Source organism: Myxine glutinosa, chromosome 6 (assembly GCF_964187855.1).
Source record: "Myxine glutinosa chromosome 6, kmMyxGlut1.1, whole genome shotgun sequence".
NCBI classification, from domain to species: domain Eukaryota; kingdom Metazoa; phylum Chordata; class Myxini; order Myxiniformes; family Myxinidae; genus Myxine; species Myxine glutinosa.
This window is the reverse complement of record NC_136266.1, coordinates 12,365,142-12,385,131: the sequence shown is the minus strand read 5'-3', so window position 1 is coordinate 12,385,131 and position 19,990 is coordinate 12,365,142. Positions and strand designations below refer to the sequence as shown.

Genomic DNA, 19,990 nt, shown 5'->3' with positions numbered 1-19,990 from the left:
CCAAATAAGGAAACAAGCCCGTGACTCGCCACGAGGGGCGTGCCGTCGGCGCCATGCCTAAATAAGGAGACAAGCCCGTGGGATTACCATACAAGGTCACGAAACAGAGCACGGGGGGGGGGGGGGGGGGAGGGCGGTACCGAAACCGAGGGGGGCGTGTCACACCCGGGCTGAAGGTTTGGAAAGAAGGGTGCGACGATCGCTGGAAGAAGCTACACCAGAGATACGGCAGATGAGTCCAAGTGCGTAGGAGGGTTGGCAGTCCACCGGGAGAGAGTTCAGAGTTGCACCGGAGTTGCGTGAGAGATACGAAAAGCCTTTGACAAAGAGCCGCTTCAACCAGCCCCGTTTCAACCAGCCGCGTGAAGCCCTGACGGGGCAGCGAGTGACCCTGCCGGCGTGCGCTGTAAAGCCAAATACAAGGAGCTGCCGGCGTGCGCTGTAAAGCCGAATACAAGGAGCTGCCGGCTCCTCGCCTCCCGCCCGGAATGGACCTGCTCGCTGTGCCCTGTGATTCCACCTGCTCATCCCTCCAAACGATTCCTACCCTTCCATCCATTTGCGTACGTGAGTTTGTTCTGTTCGTGCTGTCCTGGGTAGTAAACTAAGTCAGTATAAGCTAGTAATTTGCACTGTGTTACCTGCTTTTTCATGTCCGCTGTAAATACCCGTGACTGCTCTTTTTGCTTATGTGTGTGTAAATAATAATAAACCCCATTACTCTTCTGTACGTCTTCTTCTTCCTCCTCTTTGCATTCGTCGTCTTAGTCTTTTCCCCATTGAATATCTGTGGCGCGATACGGCCAACGTTTGGGTGAATCGGGTTTAGTCGGGGAACAACTGTTCGGTCGCGGAGCCTCCGCTCGGCAAACATACCATCCTTAACCGCGTACCGTAACAATACATATACACACATATATATATATATATATATATAATATATATATATATATATATATATATATATATATATATATATATATATATATATATATATACATACATACAGACTTGGCATTTAATAAGGAATATTTTTTTTTCCTTGACTTGGGTTTATTTTCTTAACTCAGTATATCAATCTGGTGAGTTTCTTTTACACTTTGGTGATTTATTTGTTAAAAGAACCATGTCACTGATTGTCTGTCGCAGCAATAAGTCAACAACAGGATTATATCACAGGTGGCGTGGCAAAATGTACGGACAGGTGCATTTGACGATTGGCTTCACAGTCGGGTATACAAGGGTTGTTGCGTTCTGTATTCGTGGAAAACAACTGCTGCATGTCTCCAAAAGTTATTGCCGCTTCCTCTGGAGATGGTCCGTCAACTCGACAATGCTGTTTGTCATGGAGTGGTGGCTTTACAAAATTACAGCATGAAAGAGCGTGCTTTTGCTCGGCAGTATGGCATCACTCAAGGTCAGGTGTCAAAGATCCTGAAACGAAATGCTCAGAGGGGTGTCCCTACTTCAATACCGAGGCCAGGACGTCCCCGCAGAACCACAAGGAGGGATGATCGCCAGCTGCACCGGTTAGTCCGCAATGGCCGTACCAAGTCAGCTAATCGGCTTAGGGCTGAGTGGCAGCAACTGACAAATGTGCCTGTATCCAGAAGGCGAGTCAACCAATGACTGGTTCAAGCAGGCTATCGTGCCAGGCGTCCCCTGAGAAAGCCACGCCTGACCAGACAACACTGCCAGCGCCGATTGCAGTGGGCCAGAGAGCACCGTCAATGGCAGCCAGGACACTGGAATCACGTGACCTTCAGTGACGAGTCTAGATTTCTGGTCTATCGTCAAGATGGCCGCGTCCGAGTGTGCAGACAAGTGCATGAAGCTTACAACAAAGATTGTATAGTGCCAAGAGTCCAAGCTGGAGGTGGTGGGGTGACCGTTTGGGCTGCTTTTCATGCAGGGGGCAAAACTGACCTGGTTGTTCTGAATGGAAACCTGAACCAGTTCAAGTACAGGGCCATTCTGGAAGAAACATTGCTTCCATTTGCTCGTGCAGCCTTTCGAGGAAACTTTGTCTTCCAAGATGACAATGCATGGCCTCATCGTGCTCGCATGATCCAACACTTTCTTGCTGACCGTGGTGTAGAGCATATGGAGTGGCCTGCCATGTCCCCGGATATGAATCCGATAGAGAACTTGTGGGCAGAATTAACGCATCAAATCAACCACTTGGACCAGCAGCCGACCTCTGTGCGTGAATTGCAGCAGACTATTGTCACTGCATGGCAAGCGATTCCTGTCCAAACCTTGGCAAATCTCGTGAACAGCATGCCTCAACGTGTACATGCTCTCCTGAATGCTCGTGGGGGTTACACGAAGTACTGAACTGTAATTTTACTGTCCGTAATCCCAGTCGTAATTTAACTTTTGTTTTTGTTAAAAAAAAATTAGGCTAATGTGCAAAATAAAGAGATACTTCTGGAAAACGTACAGAAGTTTAACACAGTACTGTCCATAAATTGAGTTCGATATCAGTTTACATCACTTTCAAGGATCAATTTATTTGTTTCGAAACGTCAAATGTGGTTTTTGTTTCTTTTAAAGGTCACATTAACAAAATCTAGAATAATTTCAACATAATTCCAATGAACTTTTGGTTCTAAGACATCTTGAAAAGTAAGTTCACCCCCACAAAAAAAATATTCCATATTAAATGCCAAGTCTGTGTATATAGATATATTATATATATATATATATATATATATATATATATATATATATATATATATATATATATATATATATATATATATAGATATATATATATACACACACACACACACACTAATGGTCAAAAGTTTTAGAACACCTCAGTTTTTATTGAAATTTATGCAGTTTAATGTCTCAATGTACTCTGAAATTAAGCATAGAACAAGTAAACAATTGGAGATAAAAAAAGAAATCATAGAATAATTTTGTTTAACAAAATTTAATATAAATTTTTGACTCAGCAAAGTAGCCACCTTTTGCAGATATAACCGCCGCACACACTCGTGGCATTCTTTCTACAATGGAAATCAAATATTGTTCGGGAAGTTCTTCCCAACACTGTTGCAGAAGTTCCCACAAATGTGTTGCACTTGTAGGTTGCTTTGCTTTCACCCTTCTGTCCAGTTAATCCCAAACCAGCTCGATGGGGTTTAAGTCTGGAGACTGTGCTGGCCATTCCATGATTTGAAGCCTACCGTTTTGTTATTTTCCTCGAAGGTAGTTTTGACATATTGTAGGTCTTTCCTTTAGAGAAATTGCAAAGAAAGCCAAGGTGTCAGTGAGTACAGTTTCCTACACCATTAAAACGCACTTGGAAACCGGACGAAACTCTGACAGGAAGAGGTCTGGCAGACCCAAAGCCACAACAGAATCAGAAGACAAGTTTCTGAGAGTCAACAGCTTGCGTGATAGGCGGCTCACAGGACAACAGCTTCAAGCACAGCTTCACACTGGTCGAAGTAAGGAAGTCTCAGTTTCAACTGTGAAGAGAAGACTTCGAGCTGCAGGTTTGACAGGTCTGGTAAGAAAGCCATTGCTAAGATGGCAAAATAAGAAAAAGAGGCTTGCCTGGGCCATGAAGCACCGCCAGTGGACTACTGAAGACTGGAAGAAGGTCTTATGGACCGATGAATCAAAATTTGAAATCTTTGGTTCATCACGCAGGGTTTTTGTACGCCGTCGAGTAGGCGAAAGGATGGTTCCTCAGTGTGTGACACCAACTGTCAAACATGGAGGAGGGAGCGTGATGGTCTGGGACTCTTTTGCTGGATCCAGAGTCGGTGACTTGCACAGAGTGACTGGCACCCTGAACCAAAAGGGCTACCACAGCATTTTGCAGCACCATGCAATACCCTCTGGTATACGCCGAGTTGGTCAGGGGTTCATCCTACAGCAAGATAATGACCCTAAACACACCTCCAGGCTATGTCAAAACTACCTTCGAGGAAAAGAACAAGACGGTGGGCTTCAAATCATGGAATGGCCAGCACATTCTCCAAACTTAAACCCCATCGAGCTGGTTTGGGATTAACTGGACAGAAGGGTGAAAGCAAAGCAACCGACAAGTGCAACACATTTGTGGGAACTTCTGCAACAGTGTTGGGAAGAACTTCCCAAACAATATTTGATTTCCATTGTAGAAAGAATTCTTTGTTCTGTGTTCTGCGGTTCTGTGTTCTGTGTTCTGTTCTGTTCGGATTCTGTGTTCGGCAGTTATATCTGCAAAACGTGGCTACTTTGCTGAGTCAAAAATTTAAATTAAATTTTGTTGATCAAAATGATTCTATGATTTCTTTTTTTATCTCCAATTGTTTGTTTGTTCTATCCTTAATTTCAGAGAACATTGAGACATTAAACTGCGTAAATTTCAATAAAAACTGGAAAAATTGAGGTGTTCTAAAACTTTTGACCGGTAGTGTATATTTATTATTCACTTGAGCCACCACTTGGTCAACAAGAGGCAATGAGTTTAGCATGCATTAGAACACCTTTGCAAAGTATAGGCCTGCAGGAATTGTAAAACGTCACTGCAGTTGATATCTCAGGTCACTTTTGCAGCTGTTGTGGGACTGGTTTGCAGTATGCAAACATAAAAGTCCAGTCTCGCTGGAGGATGTCATAAAAATCCTCATCAAAGGACTTCAGTCCAAACTATGACATCAACTTCCAGAGACAGATTTATGGCAGCACGTTGTTCTTGTGGACATTAAGCATCCAAAGTCACACACCATTTGTTGGATATAGAACAGGTTTGCATTAAACTTTTGTGGTTAGCCCAAGGGAGGGACAAATAACAGAATTATAATGAAGAAAAAATAAATATATTTGCATCGTTTCTCAAAACATCAGTAATACTCCTCAGTGCTGGGGTCAAAATGGTGATTCATTCCGAGCAGCGGCCGCCCTCACCTCATGCTGCGTCAGACGGCGACCCTCTTTTCTGCGCGAGTCAAAGCGGCCATAGATAGCACTAAACTTGCGGATTTCGTCATGCCGCATGGGGTCTTCAGGTGCAAGTGCAAAGATGTGTCCAAGCATAGCGGTCAGTTTCCGGTTGGAAGCCAGAATTTCCTGTAGTTCTCTTGGGTCCGTGGAAGGGATTGTCTGCAGTGTGTGAGCGGCACTCAACGTTATGGCCTGCCGCGTGTTCTCCTTAAGCTCACCAGATGAGGAGCAATCGTTGAACCCTCCGTGGCTGTCATTAGGGCTCGGTGGCAAGTCACGTTCTAATGTGGTATCTCCAGACCCGCTTCCATTCTCCAATCGGTTTGGACTTCCGGATGCAGAAGTATACCCTGCAGTATATGCTGGAGGCATGGGGGAATGTCGAGATGGTTCTGCTTCTGGAGTCACTACAGATGCTACTACCCCTGGGCGTGGTCGGCTGTTTGCTTCCACAGCATTTGCGACTGCGCGTACCAGTGGTACTACGGACGTGCTGCCAGTAGGTGGACTGGTTGAGATTACAGGGCAAGGTGAGATGGGAAGGACCGCGGGAAGAGCAGCACGAACCTGCGCTAAAGCTGCGGTGCGGCCGGGGAGCGCCGAAGCAGTGGCAGCAAGTCCAGCGAGGCGCGAGATCGGGATGGAGGCAGAAGGTAGTGAGGAGGCGGGTTGCAGAAACACAGTGGGATTGTTCACCCACTCCTGAAGGGCTTTCTGCAAGCGTCTAACATGCAGTGGTTTACTCGCCATGCCGACCAATGCCATGATTTCTAGAAACTCATCCTGCAATTGAGAGAGAACACAATAGAAATACTTTAATGCATTTACAATTCCAAGGCAAACCCAGTGTTTTAAGGAAAATCTATATATAATAGAGCAAGTGTTTGTGATTATGTATGTACGTCCAATCTTCACCCATTGGTTGGACGGCTGACCTGACACCACCCACAATTGTAACCTGAAATATTTAATCTAAAGCACCCAGAGGATCCAAAAGTCCCCCCCAACCCTCTGCAACCCTCCCGAGGACCCAGAAGGCAGAGAAGAGCCTGAGGACCAAAATGACCCAAAATACCTAAAAGACCCCGAAGACCTAAAATACCCCAAATACCTAATAGACCCCGAGAACCCAAAAGACTGAAAAGAACCCGAAGACCCAATGGATCCCAAAGACCCAAAATACCCTTAAAGACTACGAAAACGAAAAAGACCTGGAAGACCAAAAAGACCCCAAATACCAAAAAGACTCCAATGACCCAAAAGACCCGAAGACTTAAGAGACCCTAAAAGGGGAACCCAAACGCAATTTTTTTTCTGAAAACCATTGAAAATCATTTATCATGGTGTAATTTGAAGGGAGATTTTTTAAAAATATTATTTTCCAATCACAAATTTCTGAAAAAATCCCAAGAGTGTCCATTTTTGAGATTGCCAATGACGTCACATGACGAACTCACCCCCCCCCCCCCCCGCCCCCCTCCCCAAAAGGTACAAAACTCTCTTGCACATTCAACGATGACCCATCCACACCAAATCCGCACGAGACATGCACAAGAACAGCAGACACAAGAGGGTCACCCCTCAGTCGTTTCACAGCCAATTTGGCAGCAACTGAAGCATGAGCTAATGAGAGTAGTCACATCCAATGAGGAAGTAATGTTTGCTGCCTTCTGGTAAGCAAATGAAGGGGGAAAATGTGCTCCAAAGCCTTCTCGGAAATCTGAGATAGATAATTAAAAGCCACAAAGTACATGGGCAGAGTAATTTGAATATCTCTCTCTGGCCAAAATATGTTTAAAGAAATACAACTTGTATCAGAACAGTCAAACACAGGCGAATTAGAGGGGTCAATATATGGTTGAACCCCCAAAAAATTGATACAAAAGGTTTTTCAATGGATTCTGGTACCATTGGGCATGCTAAATAACATACTAAAAATCTAGTAACATCTGACTTCCGGAAAGGGGTCATTTTCAAGATGGCGTCCAAGATGGCTGCCGGGAGCTTAAAATGGCCATATCTCAATTATTATTCAACCTAGAAAGGTGGTTTTGGTGTCTAACCCTAGGTTATAGGGCCCAAGGAATCCAATTGAATCAATAAAATTACCATCAGTTAATTATTTATTGACAAGTCCAAGATGGCATCCCAAGGTGACATCCTGATCCACTAAAATGCCTCTGTCGAATAGTAGTCAACCTAGAGAGATATTTTCAGTGTGTATACCTAGGTTTAAGGCACCCAGGAAATGACCAAAATTACTTAAATAAGCACAAAGTAATCAGGTAATCCAGTAAGCCAGGTTTACCAGCCCATTAGGCAGTTGTTGTCTTATACAGTTAGTCGCTATTCATCGTCATCCTATAAACTGGAGAGCTATCATTGCAGGAGGTTATGATTTATGAGTTATGAGCTCAGTCCTTTCCCTCCTGCCCTCTTTGAAGCCAGAAACGTCTTCCGAAAGGCTGATAAGCCACAACTAGCTCACGCGATCTGTGATCATGCAAGTGATGCCATCCTAGATTCTGTACCAGAAACGGAGATCCACATCCTTGATGGAGGTTCACTCCTTCACAGAATACCATGGAAGAGTGGAGAAAGCTATGGTGAAATAGCGCAGTCGTATGCTGACTTCACCATCCAGCATTATGGTTCAGCTACGACCATTGTCTTTGATGGCTATGAGGAAGGGCCATCCATTAAAGACAACACGCATCAGAGAAGAGGACACAATATTCATCCCATTGTCAGCTTCACTGCTGAGACAAAGTTCTCAGGCAAGAAGGAGGAGGTCCTGTCAAGAGATATCAATAAACAGAGACTGATCGGGATGATAAGTGATGAACTGAGAGAAAGGTATTGCACTGTGGTCAATGCACCTGGAGATGCTGACGTAGATATAGTAAAGGCTGCAGTGGAGGCATCTCTTCTACACACCATGACACTGATTGGAGAAGATACTGATCTCCTTGTCTTACTCCTTTACTATGCGCAGGGAGACAGTAAGAGCCTTTATTTCAGATCAGACAAGTCCAAAGCTGATGGCAGTTTTAAAGTGTATGACATCAACAGTCTAAAAGAAATCCTCGGACATGACATGTGTTCTCAGTTGATATATTCATCCATGCCATGACTGGTTGTGACACGACTTCTCGGATTTTTGGTGTTGGCAAAAAGACTGCTTTCCAGAAGCTTGTAAAAGGAGACCCTGTCCTTCAGTCTTGTGCCAACACATTCACCATCCCAAACCAGACCACAGAGGTGATCGATGACCTTGGATGCCGAGTAATGGCTATCCTCTTTGGTGGCAAGTGCAAAGATTCCCTTGCAACAATGCGATATAACACCTTCAGCAAGAAGGTTGTCTCTGCTTCGTCTTTTGTAACACCCGAACGTCTGCCCCCAACTGAATCTGCTACCAAACTTCACTGTCGTAGAGCGTACTACCAGATCATGGTGTGGATGGGAAAAGAAGAGGGTATGGATGCCATGAAATGGGGGTGGAGCCTGCAGGATAATCAGTTTGTCCCACTTATGTCAAGAATGAACACTGCTCCAGACAGTCTCTTGAAGGTCATTTATTGTAACTGCTCCACTGCCTGCAAGACACTCCGCTGCTCTTGTAGACGATATGGACTACCATGTACTACTGCCTGTGGACCGTGCCAACTTGAAGAATGTGACAATCCACATAACAAGTTTCTTCCAGAGGAGTCGGAGGATGACGATGAATAGCGACTAACTGTATAAGACAACAAATGCCTAATGGGCTGGTAAACCTGGCTTACTGGATTACCTGATTACTTTGTGCTTATTTAAGTAATTTTGATGATTTCCTGGGTGCCTTAAACCTAGGTATACACACTGAAAAAATCTCTCTAGGTTGACTACTATTCGACAGAGCCATTTTAGTGGATCAGGATGTCACCTTGGGATGCCATCTTGGACTTGTCAATAAATAATTAACTGATGGTAATTTTATTGATTCAATTGGATTCCTTGGGCCCTAAAACCTAGGGTTAGACACCAAAACCACCTTTCTAGGTTGAATAATAATTGAGATATGGCCATTTTAAGCTCCCGGCGGCCATCTTGGACGCCATCTTGAAAATGACCCCTTTCCGGAAGTCAGATGTTACTAGATTTTTAGTATGTTATTTAGCATGCCCAATGGTACCAGAATCCATTGAAAAAGCTTTTGTATCAATTTTTTTGGGGTTAGGTGAGTTTTTTTTCGTATATTGACCCTACTAAATGTAACCTTTGCAAATACCGGAATATAAAGCACGGATATTTTGCAAACATTGCACTCTGTCGGTGTGCAGAATGATGCATTGCTTTGCCTGGAATAAAGGCTCACACTGTCCGCTGACTTGTTGAATATGGTAACCAACTTTGGTTCAACCGCATGGGATGTTTTGGAGAGGGACTAAAATTAATTCCTCATAAAATCACTGTCCTTTCACCCACGGCTAAAAACAACATGAACATGAATGCATTCCTGCATAAAAATATCAAGGGTGACGTGACTTTTAATAGCTATACTGAGGCCCAGTAGTTTAATGACCATCGTCAAGTTTGAACCAAATCGAAACTGTGAGGTCTCACAAGAATGACTCAAGATCTCAGTGTGTTCAAAATGCTGATGAACGGTAAGGCAAGAGTTAATTTATTATATGACAAAGTCCCAAGAAAACCAAGACATCTCTGCTGCTCCATAGCTCAATAATGAAATTAGCTTGGTAACTCCAAAGGGGTCCAACATTGGCATCGAACAGAAGATACGTCGACCAGACTCAAAAATACAATCATTGCTCAATGCAACAGGACAGGCGTCATGTGACACACAATCTCGTGCAAACCAGCGAAATGTGGAAAAGGATGTAAAATGGATGGAATTACACGGCCACTGCATTCAGATGTTAACCAAATAGAAAGTAGACACAATCATGCCAGGAGTTTGCACACAACAGGATCATCTACGGCTGAGTGAGGAAGAATCTATGAAACTCTGGCAGCAAGGACTCTGAGAAAAGATGGATATATACAGTAGCTCAAGGTAAAGCTGGGTGCAAAAATCTTTACCTTGCATTGGACATGCTCACATGTGGCATGTCCTCGTTCTCTTGTACGGGGTATATATTTTTATTGAAACGTTTTTATGCCTTTCATCAAATTCACGGACCAGAAGAATAGACATATTTCAGTAGAAATGGAAGAACGATTGGCAAAATAAACAAACAACCATGAAGGCTCAGGTCCTCGATTAAGAGTTAAAAAAGAAGAAATCAACACTTGATGAGTACGAGGAAAAAAATTAAAAGATCTTTGTCTGCACAAACCCATATTCCAAATCCGTCCAAGTTGCTAGAATCTACAAAGATGAAAATCAGAATGGTCCTGTAGGAGTTCATCCATCAGCAGCAAGCCTGTCGGGAAATGATGGCTAGAAAATTGTCTTCAGAATTTGGTGACATGGTAGTCACAGAGCATCATTTTCTTTGGGAGCACCAAGGAGGTGCTGGACTACTGGGACATCTTGGAAACAAAGGTAAAGCCAACCCTTCAAACCCGTTCTTGGTGATGAATGGAAAAAGCTTTGGAAGCTGATTCAGACATGGAACCGAGAGGACCAAATTGAGAGTGTGTTTCCACTTCGATTTTCATTTTCAGTTGAAAACAACTGATGGAGTCCAGCATCTGAATCTTGGAAGAGATATCCCCAGATCTGCAAATGATTGGTAATGAAGTTCCTTGAAATAATATAATGGAGTTTCTTATTCTGGTTCGTGTCTGGAAACAGCTGCAAATCCAATCCATGCACGACCTGAACGATTCAATGTCGTGGAGGTGTCAATCTCGATGTGATTATATTTCAACAGATTTGTCACACCAACATATCAAATGTTTTCATCAAATTAAGAGACTTGTTCCAAAATACACTATTTTGTTATTGGTTCACGAGTTATCAAACGGAGTGACCACTATATTCGTCATGTGTGTGCGTCTGTCTGTGTGTCTGTCTGTGTGTCTGTCTGTCTGTCTGTCCGCAGCATAACTACCCGATGATATCATCCGATCTTGATGAAACTTGGGTGGGAGGTTGATATCATGATCTAGTTGTGTCCTGCCTGGAGTAGGCGTATTGCACCTATTGTGGGCGGAGCGATGCCGGAAAAAGATGTCTTTTTAGTGGGTAATCGAGTTCAAGCTGCATCTTCTCCGGGGGGTTTGGTGGAATCTGACAGGGGTTTTGGTATTTGGTTAGGCCAATGTCACGTGTCTAGCCCCACGGAGCTCGATTTTTCATTTTCGCCCCAAGGTCAAGGTCACAAGGTCACGAAATTTAGAAAAGTCGATTTTTGATGGTTATATTACATTGTTCGCTTCCTGATAGGGTGAAATGTCGTACATTATCTTATATTATCACATACATCATGAAATACAAGTTTTCCAACAAATTTCAGAATCTTTGACCTTTGACCTTTGAATGTCACAAAGGTCAAATTTTGAAAGTTGTCGGAATCGAACCGAATTTTCGATATTGTGTAGCTGACTAACCTCATAACTGATTATACATAATTTTCTATCTCATTTCAAGGGCAGTAACCTTCGTTTTGACATTTCCACACCAGCACCACACACAATTACGTACAGCTGGCTCTTAAAGGCCTGCATTGGGGCCCTTTGTAAATAGGCATGTACACCGCATGTCGGGGGCCGACACCTGCCACGTGGGTCGTGGGCCCCCGACCCCCCAGTCCGGGCCTGTTTTGGTTATAGTCCGTCCTTTGTCATTGAATACCGCTCGCTCGTGAACCATCGTCGTCTCCTGACTTGTTCCTGTTATTTTCTTTGGAAATTCCTGGCCTGTAAAATGTAGATGCACACTGTGGCTCAAGCAAACACATTTACACTTGTATCCAGGTTATTGATCAATACCTTACTCATCAAATACAATTGTCTGCCTTTTTTTGCCCGTGATGAAGAGAAATTGAACTGCCACGTTACTGGTCTTGCACCCTCTGTTCTTTCCGTGCTTTGTCCCTAGTCACCCCTTCCTCCCCTCTCCCTCCCCCGGCCCCACCCCCCCAACCCACAGGTTCCTGTAGGGCGCACACGATCCACCATCAACTTCCTTCTGGTCAAACTACCTAAATACAGGATCACTGCTCACCTCCACTCATTCATTTGTTCCGCTTTTCCCCCCACCTGTGGAACCAACTTCCACATCGTCTTCAATCTCATTCTTCCTTTTAGGTCTTAAAGACAGCTGTTCACCCCCATCTCATATCACACTCCATCCAAAACCATGATATTTCTACCCTCGTTAACCATCCTCCCGCCACCCAACCACCCCAAACCCTCCTCTTTCCAAATTTCCAGTTTTCCTTCCTTGGAGCTTCCTTCTCTACCCATCTTGTCCACCCCATGGGTCCTTTCCTGCCCCCCAAAGCTCCTCACGCCAATTGTGTGTCCATGTCCCCCTCTATCTTGGCCTTAAACTTCAACAGGAGATACCAATGATTCTTTTAGATTCTGAGGGATGCACAATGTCTGCCTGCGACCCTGTTCTGGTGAAAATTTCAAAATCAATACTCACTGCTCACTCGTTCATTCCTCTTTCTTCAACTCGCACACTCTCTTAAATCCCATTATTCCCTCCAGGTCTTTAAAACAGCTGTTCATCACCATCTTATATCTTCCCCCATCCAAAACCATGATCTTTTCTACCCTCCTTAATTCATCCTCAACTCACCTCCGACAAATTCCCTGTTTTATTTCCTGAAATCCCCTGTCGTGTCCATCTTGTTTATCCTGTGTACCCCTCCCCAGCCCTCTATCTTCCACAGATCTCCTGATGTCCCTGTTTCTTCTGGTTATTGTGCTTCCCTCTATCTCTCCCTCTTGTCTCCCACTCCATTTATTATATGTTCCACATGCTAGCTTTTAATATGAGCCTTTTAATATTTAATACAAGTTGAAGAGGATAGTATGACCTGGGTGGAGATACCAGTTAGAAAATAATGTAATTATTAAATTATTATGAAGTACTCTAAGTCTCTAAGCTGTCTGTCACCATGGAAGTGAAGAGATTGCATTAAGACACTGGTTTATTCTCTATGTTTCAGGTCAACCATGAACCAACCATACACCGATTCAATCTAGTAACTTTGCAGTCACAATAAAAGAATTGCAGTGTTACGAATATATTGTAACGGATTTGAGAATCCTGTAATTTTTGTAACTACCACCCTTTGTAAATGTCATGATTTGTGTAAATACCTCCATAATTGTAAAGGTCAAAGGTCGTCCCCTTAGTTAATTCATCGCATACACCTAGCCAATCTTAGAACCTCTAAATAGTTATTCTCTTATTCCATGTAGTTGAAGGCTCTGTTGCCCAGTAGTTGACACTCCATTGCACCGAATCAAATAAGGATAGCTCCCCTTCAATAATTACATTTCCCAGCCAAACTCTCCCTCTCTGGGTAAAGCAGCTTGACAAGCGTGGGGTGCGCGCCCCCTCAACTGGCCTGGCTTTGGAAGCGGCGTTCGCTGCTATGATGAATATGTGCTCCGTGCTCTGTTTGGACAGGAAGGGCGGGGTCGCCGGGAAGAGGCAAGCCCAGGGCACGCCACGAGGGGCGGGGCTGTTCAGCCCCATGCCCAAATAAGGATACAAGCCCGTGGCTCGCCACGAGGGGCGCGCTGGTCGACTCCATGCCCAAATAAGGTAGCAAGACCGTGGCATTGCCATATAAGGTCACGAAACAGAGCACGGGGGAGGGCGGTACCCAAACAGACGAGGGCGTGTCACACCCGCGCTTGATATATGATATATGCGTGCGACAAGATCGCAGAGAGAGAGAGATACAGCGAGAGATACAGCAAGAGATACAGCAGGGTGGTGCCAAGAGAGACCAAGAGAGAGCCCGAGGCGTGTCGAGGCAAGAACCAGCCCTGCCGCGTGCAACGAACGAGATACGTGTGCCGCCGCGGCCTTGCTCGCTTCCAGCCCGGAGAGGACCTGCTTGCTGTGCGCCCTGCCAAACCTTCCAGCCTTGTGGTCCCACCTTCCTCTCCCTCCAGCCAATCCAATCTGCAATTCCCCATTCGTGTACGTGAGTTTGTTTTGTGTGTCTTGTCCTGGGGTTTAAGTAAGTCTGTATAAGCTAATAATTGCACTGTGTCTTCTGATCCTTCCATCCTTCTGTCTTTATTTTCGTTTCGTTTCTTTCCTTCTCCTTAGTTACTTTTGATTGTGTAAATAGTAGTAATAAATCCTGTTCCTCCTTACTCTGCCTTCTTTTCTTCACATCCGTTCGTTTTAGAGGTTTCCATCATTGAACACCTGTGGCACGATTTGGCCAACGTTCAGGATCGGGTTAGTCTTTGCTAAACGACTCGAACTTCGGGTTGCTAAAACCGCTCGGCAACTAGTCCATCTAAAACCGTGGTTCGAGCAGAAGTTATTCCCTCGTTCCCAGCTGGCGGTAGTAATTAGGTACGTAGCGAACCCCTAGGCCTAACAAACCCTACCTACCGTCGGTCCGGGAAGGACGTTGTAGCTTCAGGAGCAGAGACGGTCAGCTTAACAAGACATGGGGCTAACCACCTCTTGCTAAGGGGAAGAGCCGTCCTCCGTATCCGTAACAATATTTACCCTCGCCTGAGGAGAGGGTATTGCATTTGAGTCTGTTTGTTTGTCCGCACAGAATTAATATGATTTTCTTTCCAACCGTTGGTCCAATTGACAGGAAATTTTCACCACAGGTGCAACTCCACCTGTGTAATTTTTGAATGATAATTATGACATCATAGGTCACGTGGTATGGGCGCCATATTGGAAAAACCGAAAAACTTTGCAAGTCTCTATCTCCGAAAGCGCTCCATAGAAAGAATTGAGACATGGCTCATTGTAAAGACCTCTCAATTGGGAATAAAATGTTAATGATGATGTCATAGGTGCCTCCATTATGGCGTCATAATTCGACAAGTACAAAACTTCATCCGATCAAGATTAATTTTCTTGAGCATCATCTAGGGATAAATTGGGGGAGAAAAAAAAAAGATGACGTCATCGGTCACGTGGTTCGACCGCCATATTTCTTTTTTACACAAAAGCCTTTAAAAACCACTGTAAACACATCCTGGTGAGGGTCTGCAATCTCTGATTGCTCTATCTAGTTACTATATTATTGTTATTAACCTTATTATTATTATTATTACGAATACAATGTTACTGTATTAATAAACCGTGGCTAATTCCTTACTCCCGCGATAATTAGTACACCATGTCTCATCGAGTCATCCATGAACCATACACCGCTTCAATCCAGTAACTTTGCTGCCACGACAAAGGGACTGCAGTGTTATGATTATATTTACTATATTATTATTAACGTTATCATTATTACAAAAACGATACTACCGTATAATGAAACTCAACTCATTCGATTTCACGAGCCTCGATCTTGTATACAATAAAAATAAAAATAAACCCTGGGCTAATATGTCCGATGCGGTATGAAGGCATGAAGCCTAAGGCCTAAACGTACTGTGTCGAAAGAAGACCTGTAACGCCTATGCTTTCGATATTTGATGTTCATTTTAACAATCTGTTTGTTTGTGTTTCACACTGAATGAAAAACGTAAAGGTGGAGCATGGCGATTGTGATATACGACGGGCCCGATTATATGTTCGGCCTGAACAGCATATAAATCAAAATTGTGGTGTGTGGAGTCAGCCGTCGTACGCCGTACGCCGTAATGACATCACAGACGTAATCACATCACCCCTGTCATGTAACCAGATCCTCAGCTCTGATTGGTGTACGTTTGTGAGGGACATACATACATATAGACCGACAAACGCTGTTCTAGATGACCTTGCCCTACGGGTTTACGTCTTATAAACTCCGCTGGCCTCCCCCCTCCAACTGTTACTTTTGACCTGTTTCGTCCTGATTCATTCAGTGCACGAGCCTCGACTCTGTATACAAAAAAATCCTTCCATTACCATAACATTGACATCAATCCACTCAGAAAAGAAAATAAATCCGAAACTGACCAATCAATTGAGGAACTTTAAACCTATGCCATCAGCAACGTTAATACTGTACATCATTAATCGCAGATGACCGCAAGGGAGCATTCTCCAAATTTCTGGACACCCATAATCAATTTTGCTTTGATGCCGGTCACTGTATGCCGAACATAGGCTACTGGAACATCAAACACGAGATCACGGCGATCTATCTAGACCTCTCCCACGTTTTTAACTCGGTCAGACACCATACCTAACATCCTAATCTTTTTGCTTAAAGCAACAAGGGCTTCTTTCACTTACAGCTGGCTGACTTGCTCGATGCTCAAAAGCAGCTGCTGCTCTTAATGGTGCAATTTCTCCCACATTCACCCTACAGTGTGCTAGCCCGCAGGGTCCTAGATCTGATTCCTTTCATAAATCAACAACCTATTAGATTACCTAGGCAAGCTCCGATACATTTTTCAGACCAGCTTAACATGTCACAAGCATCTCACACGCACCTGATATGATACACTTAGTGTTTTTATCCTTAACTATCGAGTTAAAATAAAAAAATAAAAGCAATCCAGCACCGGTCACGTGACAATGAAGCAAGGCACGCATTCTTTCCACTTTTATCTATCTGCAGAAAAATAATAGCAGCGATTAATATACTAAATAAGCATCTTTAAGGTACACAGGTGTTCAAACATAAAGGAGACCAAGCCTATGACGTACCAAATTGTTTAAAAAATTCTCAACTATGAACATAAAAAACAAGTTTCATATTTTGTGTTCGTGAATATGCTTTGAGATTATAAAATGAAGAACACAAATAGATGGCCTACTTCTTTCCCATAACGTTTCAGCAGTCATCACCTGCCATGACAAATGGGTGAGTAGCCTCGTAGTCCACTACCGCCCTAGACTTGCACTTACCTCCTCTCACCCTTTCAGCCAATCATCCCTCCTCAGCACCATCTGGTTATACGCACTGCTCCAATAAGCCACAAGACCCCATATATTAGCTCATTGCTGTCATTCTTCTCATCTGTGAGTCCATGCACTTCCCCCTATCTTTAACGACGGATGCCAATCATCTCATGTTGTTCTCCATATCCAATCTCAAGACATCACAACCAATCCCCTCACAATCTCAATTCTCTCTTCCCATTATTCTCTGGTTTGTTGAACACACATTCTGTACTACAATATTCTTGCTAAATTGGGGTAGTGGATGGGGGTGGGGGGGGGGGGGGCGAGGGGTGAGATGTCTACAGTTTAGCACTATGAACAAACACCAAAAAGAAAGTAGAATGCCCTGGGTAGGACACATACCTCTGCCAGGCTGAACAATTTATGTCTTGTATCCCACTAATAGGCAGGATCTGCATCTGGACATTCACCAAAATCTAGTCGGCTTGTTCGTGTCATCTACTCAACTCATCTCCCAAGTTTTGTCGTAACCCGTCCACAACTTTTTGAGATAACGTACTCTATATCGTTTTGGCCCCACCTCTAAATTACAAAGATTCACTTTAAGAATTGAAAAATTATCGTATCCAGATATTCAGCAAAATCTAATCAATTGGTTCTTGTGACATACCAAACCTGTCCACCAAGTTTCGTCCGTGTCCATCCATAACTTTTGAGATATCGTGTTCCCAAACAAACACGAAAGATGTCGTACACAGCATGAAACTTGCGAAATCCCCCCCCCCCCCCCCCCCCCCAAAAAAATGCTTTTCTGTTTTGTTTGGTGAACCAATTCAGTGACCCAACATGCAAATTATTTTCAAACTAGCAGAGTACACAGTATCCCTGTGGGTAGAAATTGCACATTACCTGCTGAAAAAAGTATAGTCTGTGTATTTCAAGAAGACTATAGATGTTTGTGTAGTGTGTGTCAAAAGGGATCTACAGGTCTAAAGGGTTTAAGGTGACTAAAGGGTGTAGGTCTGAAGGGTACAAGTGTTTCAAAGGTTCTATGGGGCTCTATAATGGTCTAAAGAGGTCTAAAGGGTATTTTCCAATTGTAGTTTGGGTCTAAAGGGGTCTCAAGGTTCTTAAGGTCCAAGGGTCATGGAGTCTAAGCAGTCTAAAGTGTGTAAAAGTCTTTAGGAGTCTGAGGGATCTAAAGGGCCTTGAAAGGTCCAAAGGGTATAAAAGGTTTAAAATGGTCTAAAACATCCAAAATAGTCCAAAATGTCTTTAAAAGGTCTAAAGGGTATGTTCCAGCAGCAGTTACAGGTCTTAAGTATATAAGGGGTGGAAAGGGGTTAAGGAGTCCAAAGTGTGTAAAGAGGGTCTAATTGTCTAAGGATTAAGGGGTCTATGCAGTCTTAAATGTGTTGAGATCTTCAGGAGTGTACCCACCGTTTAGAGGCCATTTTTCCCCGCAAAGCGGGGGTTGGCCTTTTCGGGAATCGTGGTTGTTGTTGTTTTTCGGTCCCCCTTTTGAAGCAATGTTTTACGGCCGGATGCCCTTCCTGACGCCAACCCTTTTTGCCGCCTTTAACGACAAACAGGGAATTACCAGTGAACTGGTACTCAATTAGCCGACCTCGGAAGGATGATAGGCTGAGTCAACCCCCCTGGTGTTAATTCAGCGATCGACCGGGATTCGAACCCAGGATCCTTGGATCCTAAGCTGGCACCCTAGCCGCTAGCCCAACACCAGGGAGTCTTCTCTTCAGGAGTGTAAAGGGGTCTAAAGGGTCAACGTGGTCTAAAAGGTCAAAGCAGTCTAATGAGTGGGTTTTTATGGTCTAAAGGGTCTGAAATGGTCTAAAAGGTGTAAGTGGTATAACGGTCTAAATGGCTAAAAGGTACATTCCAATAGTCCGTAATTAATAGATTTAATTAACAGATGTAATTCACAGGTGTAATTCACAGATGTAGTCACGGTCCAATAATACGTCATTAATAGATGTATTATTAATAGAATTAATAGATGGAGTCACAGTCCAGTGCACGTTCAAACAGAGTCCAGCTCACGTTCAAACAATATGTAATTAATCGACATTATTGGGTAAAATGCCAGGGGCAGAGAAAAGGCCCCTTTATATAGGGGTATGTGCCATGTGACAAAGCATAGAAAAGAAGGGACATTCCATAGCTAGAAAATGCCAAACAATATAAAATAAGGGGCATTCAAAAAATCTCGTGTGCATGCTGAACTACCCTTGTGTTCTGACGAGGAACCAAGTAATGCTCTAGAAAAGTTCATATAAAGGGGTGCTAATTTGATTCATACAGCTGCATGAAGAAGTAAATGTATTTTATTTGCCAGATGGAGGGCGTCCCTTCAGATGAACTTTTTCTATTACGTGGTGGTGATGTGTTTTGAATTACGTGGTGGAGAGGTGTTTTGAATTACGTGGTTTGTGAGGTGTTTTGAATTACGTGGTTTGTGAGGCGTTTTCAATTACGTGGTGGTGAGGTGTTTTGAATTACGTGGTGGTGAGGTGTTTTGAATTACGTGGTGGTGAGGTGTTTTGAATTACGTGGTGGTGAGGTGTTTTGAATTACGTGGTGGTGAGGTGTTTTGAATTATGTGGTGGTGAGGTGTTTAGAATTACGTGGTGGTGAGGTGTTTTGAATTACGTGGTGGTGAGGTGTTTTGAATTTCGTGGTGGTGAGGTGTTTTGAATTTTGTGGTGGTGAGGTGTTTTGAATTTTGTGGTGGTGAGGTGTTTTGAATTACGTGGTTGTGAGGTGTTTTGAATTACGTGGTTTGTGAGGTGTTTTTAATTATGTGGTGGTGAGGTGTTTTTAATTACGTGGTTTGTGAGGTGTTTTTAATTACGTGGTGGTGAGGTGTTTTTAATTACGTGGTGGTGAGGTGATTTGAATTATGTGTTTTGTGATGTGTTTTGAATTACATGGTGGTGAGGTGTTTTTAATTATGTGGTGGTGAGGTGTTTTTAATTATGTGGTGGTGAGGTTTTAATTACGTGGTTTGTGAGGTGTTTTAATTACGTGGTGGTGAGGTGTTTTTAATTACGTGGT

General features: G+C 43.6%; 1 protein-coding gene across 3 annotated transcripts in view; it reads right to left on the bottom strand.

Moving 5' to 3' along the window:
* Positions 1-19,990, bottom strand: part of LOC137429593 (NGFI-A-binding protein 1-like) — a 91,369-nt gene that overhangs the window by 48,225 nt on the left and 23,154 nt on the right. For 2 of the 3 annotated variants that reach the window (XM_068119619.2, XM_068119620.2), the window contains exon 3: positions 4,912-5,730. In XM_068119619.2, coding sequence (XP_067975720.2) covers positions 4,912-5,730 — 819 coding nt within the window. The remainder of the gene's footprint in view (positions 1-4,911; positions 5,731-19,990) is intronic. The other variant, XM_068119621.2, reaches the window with a different exon arrangement.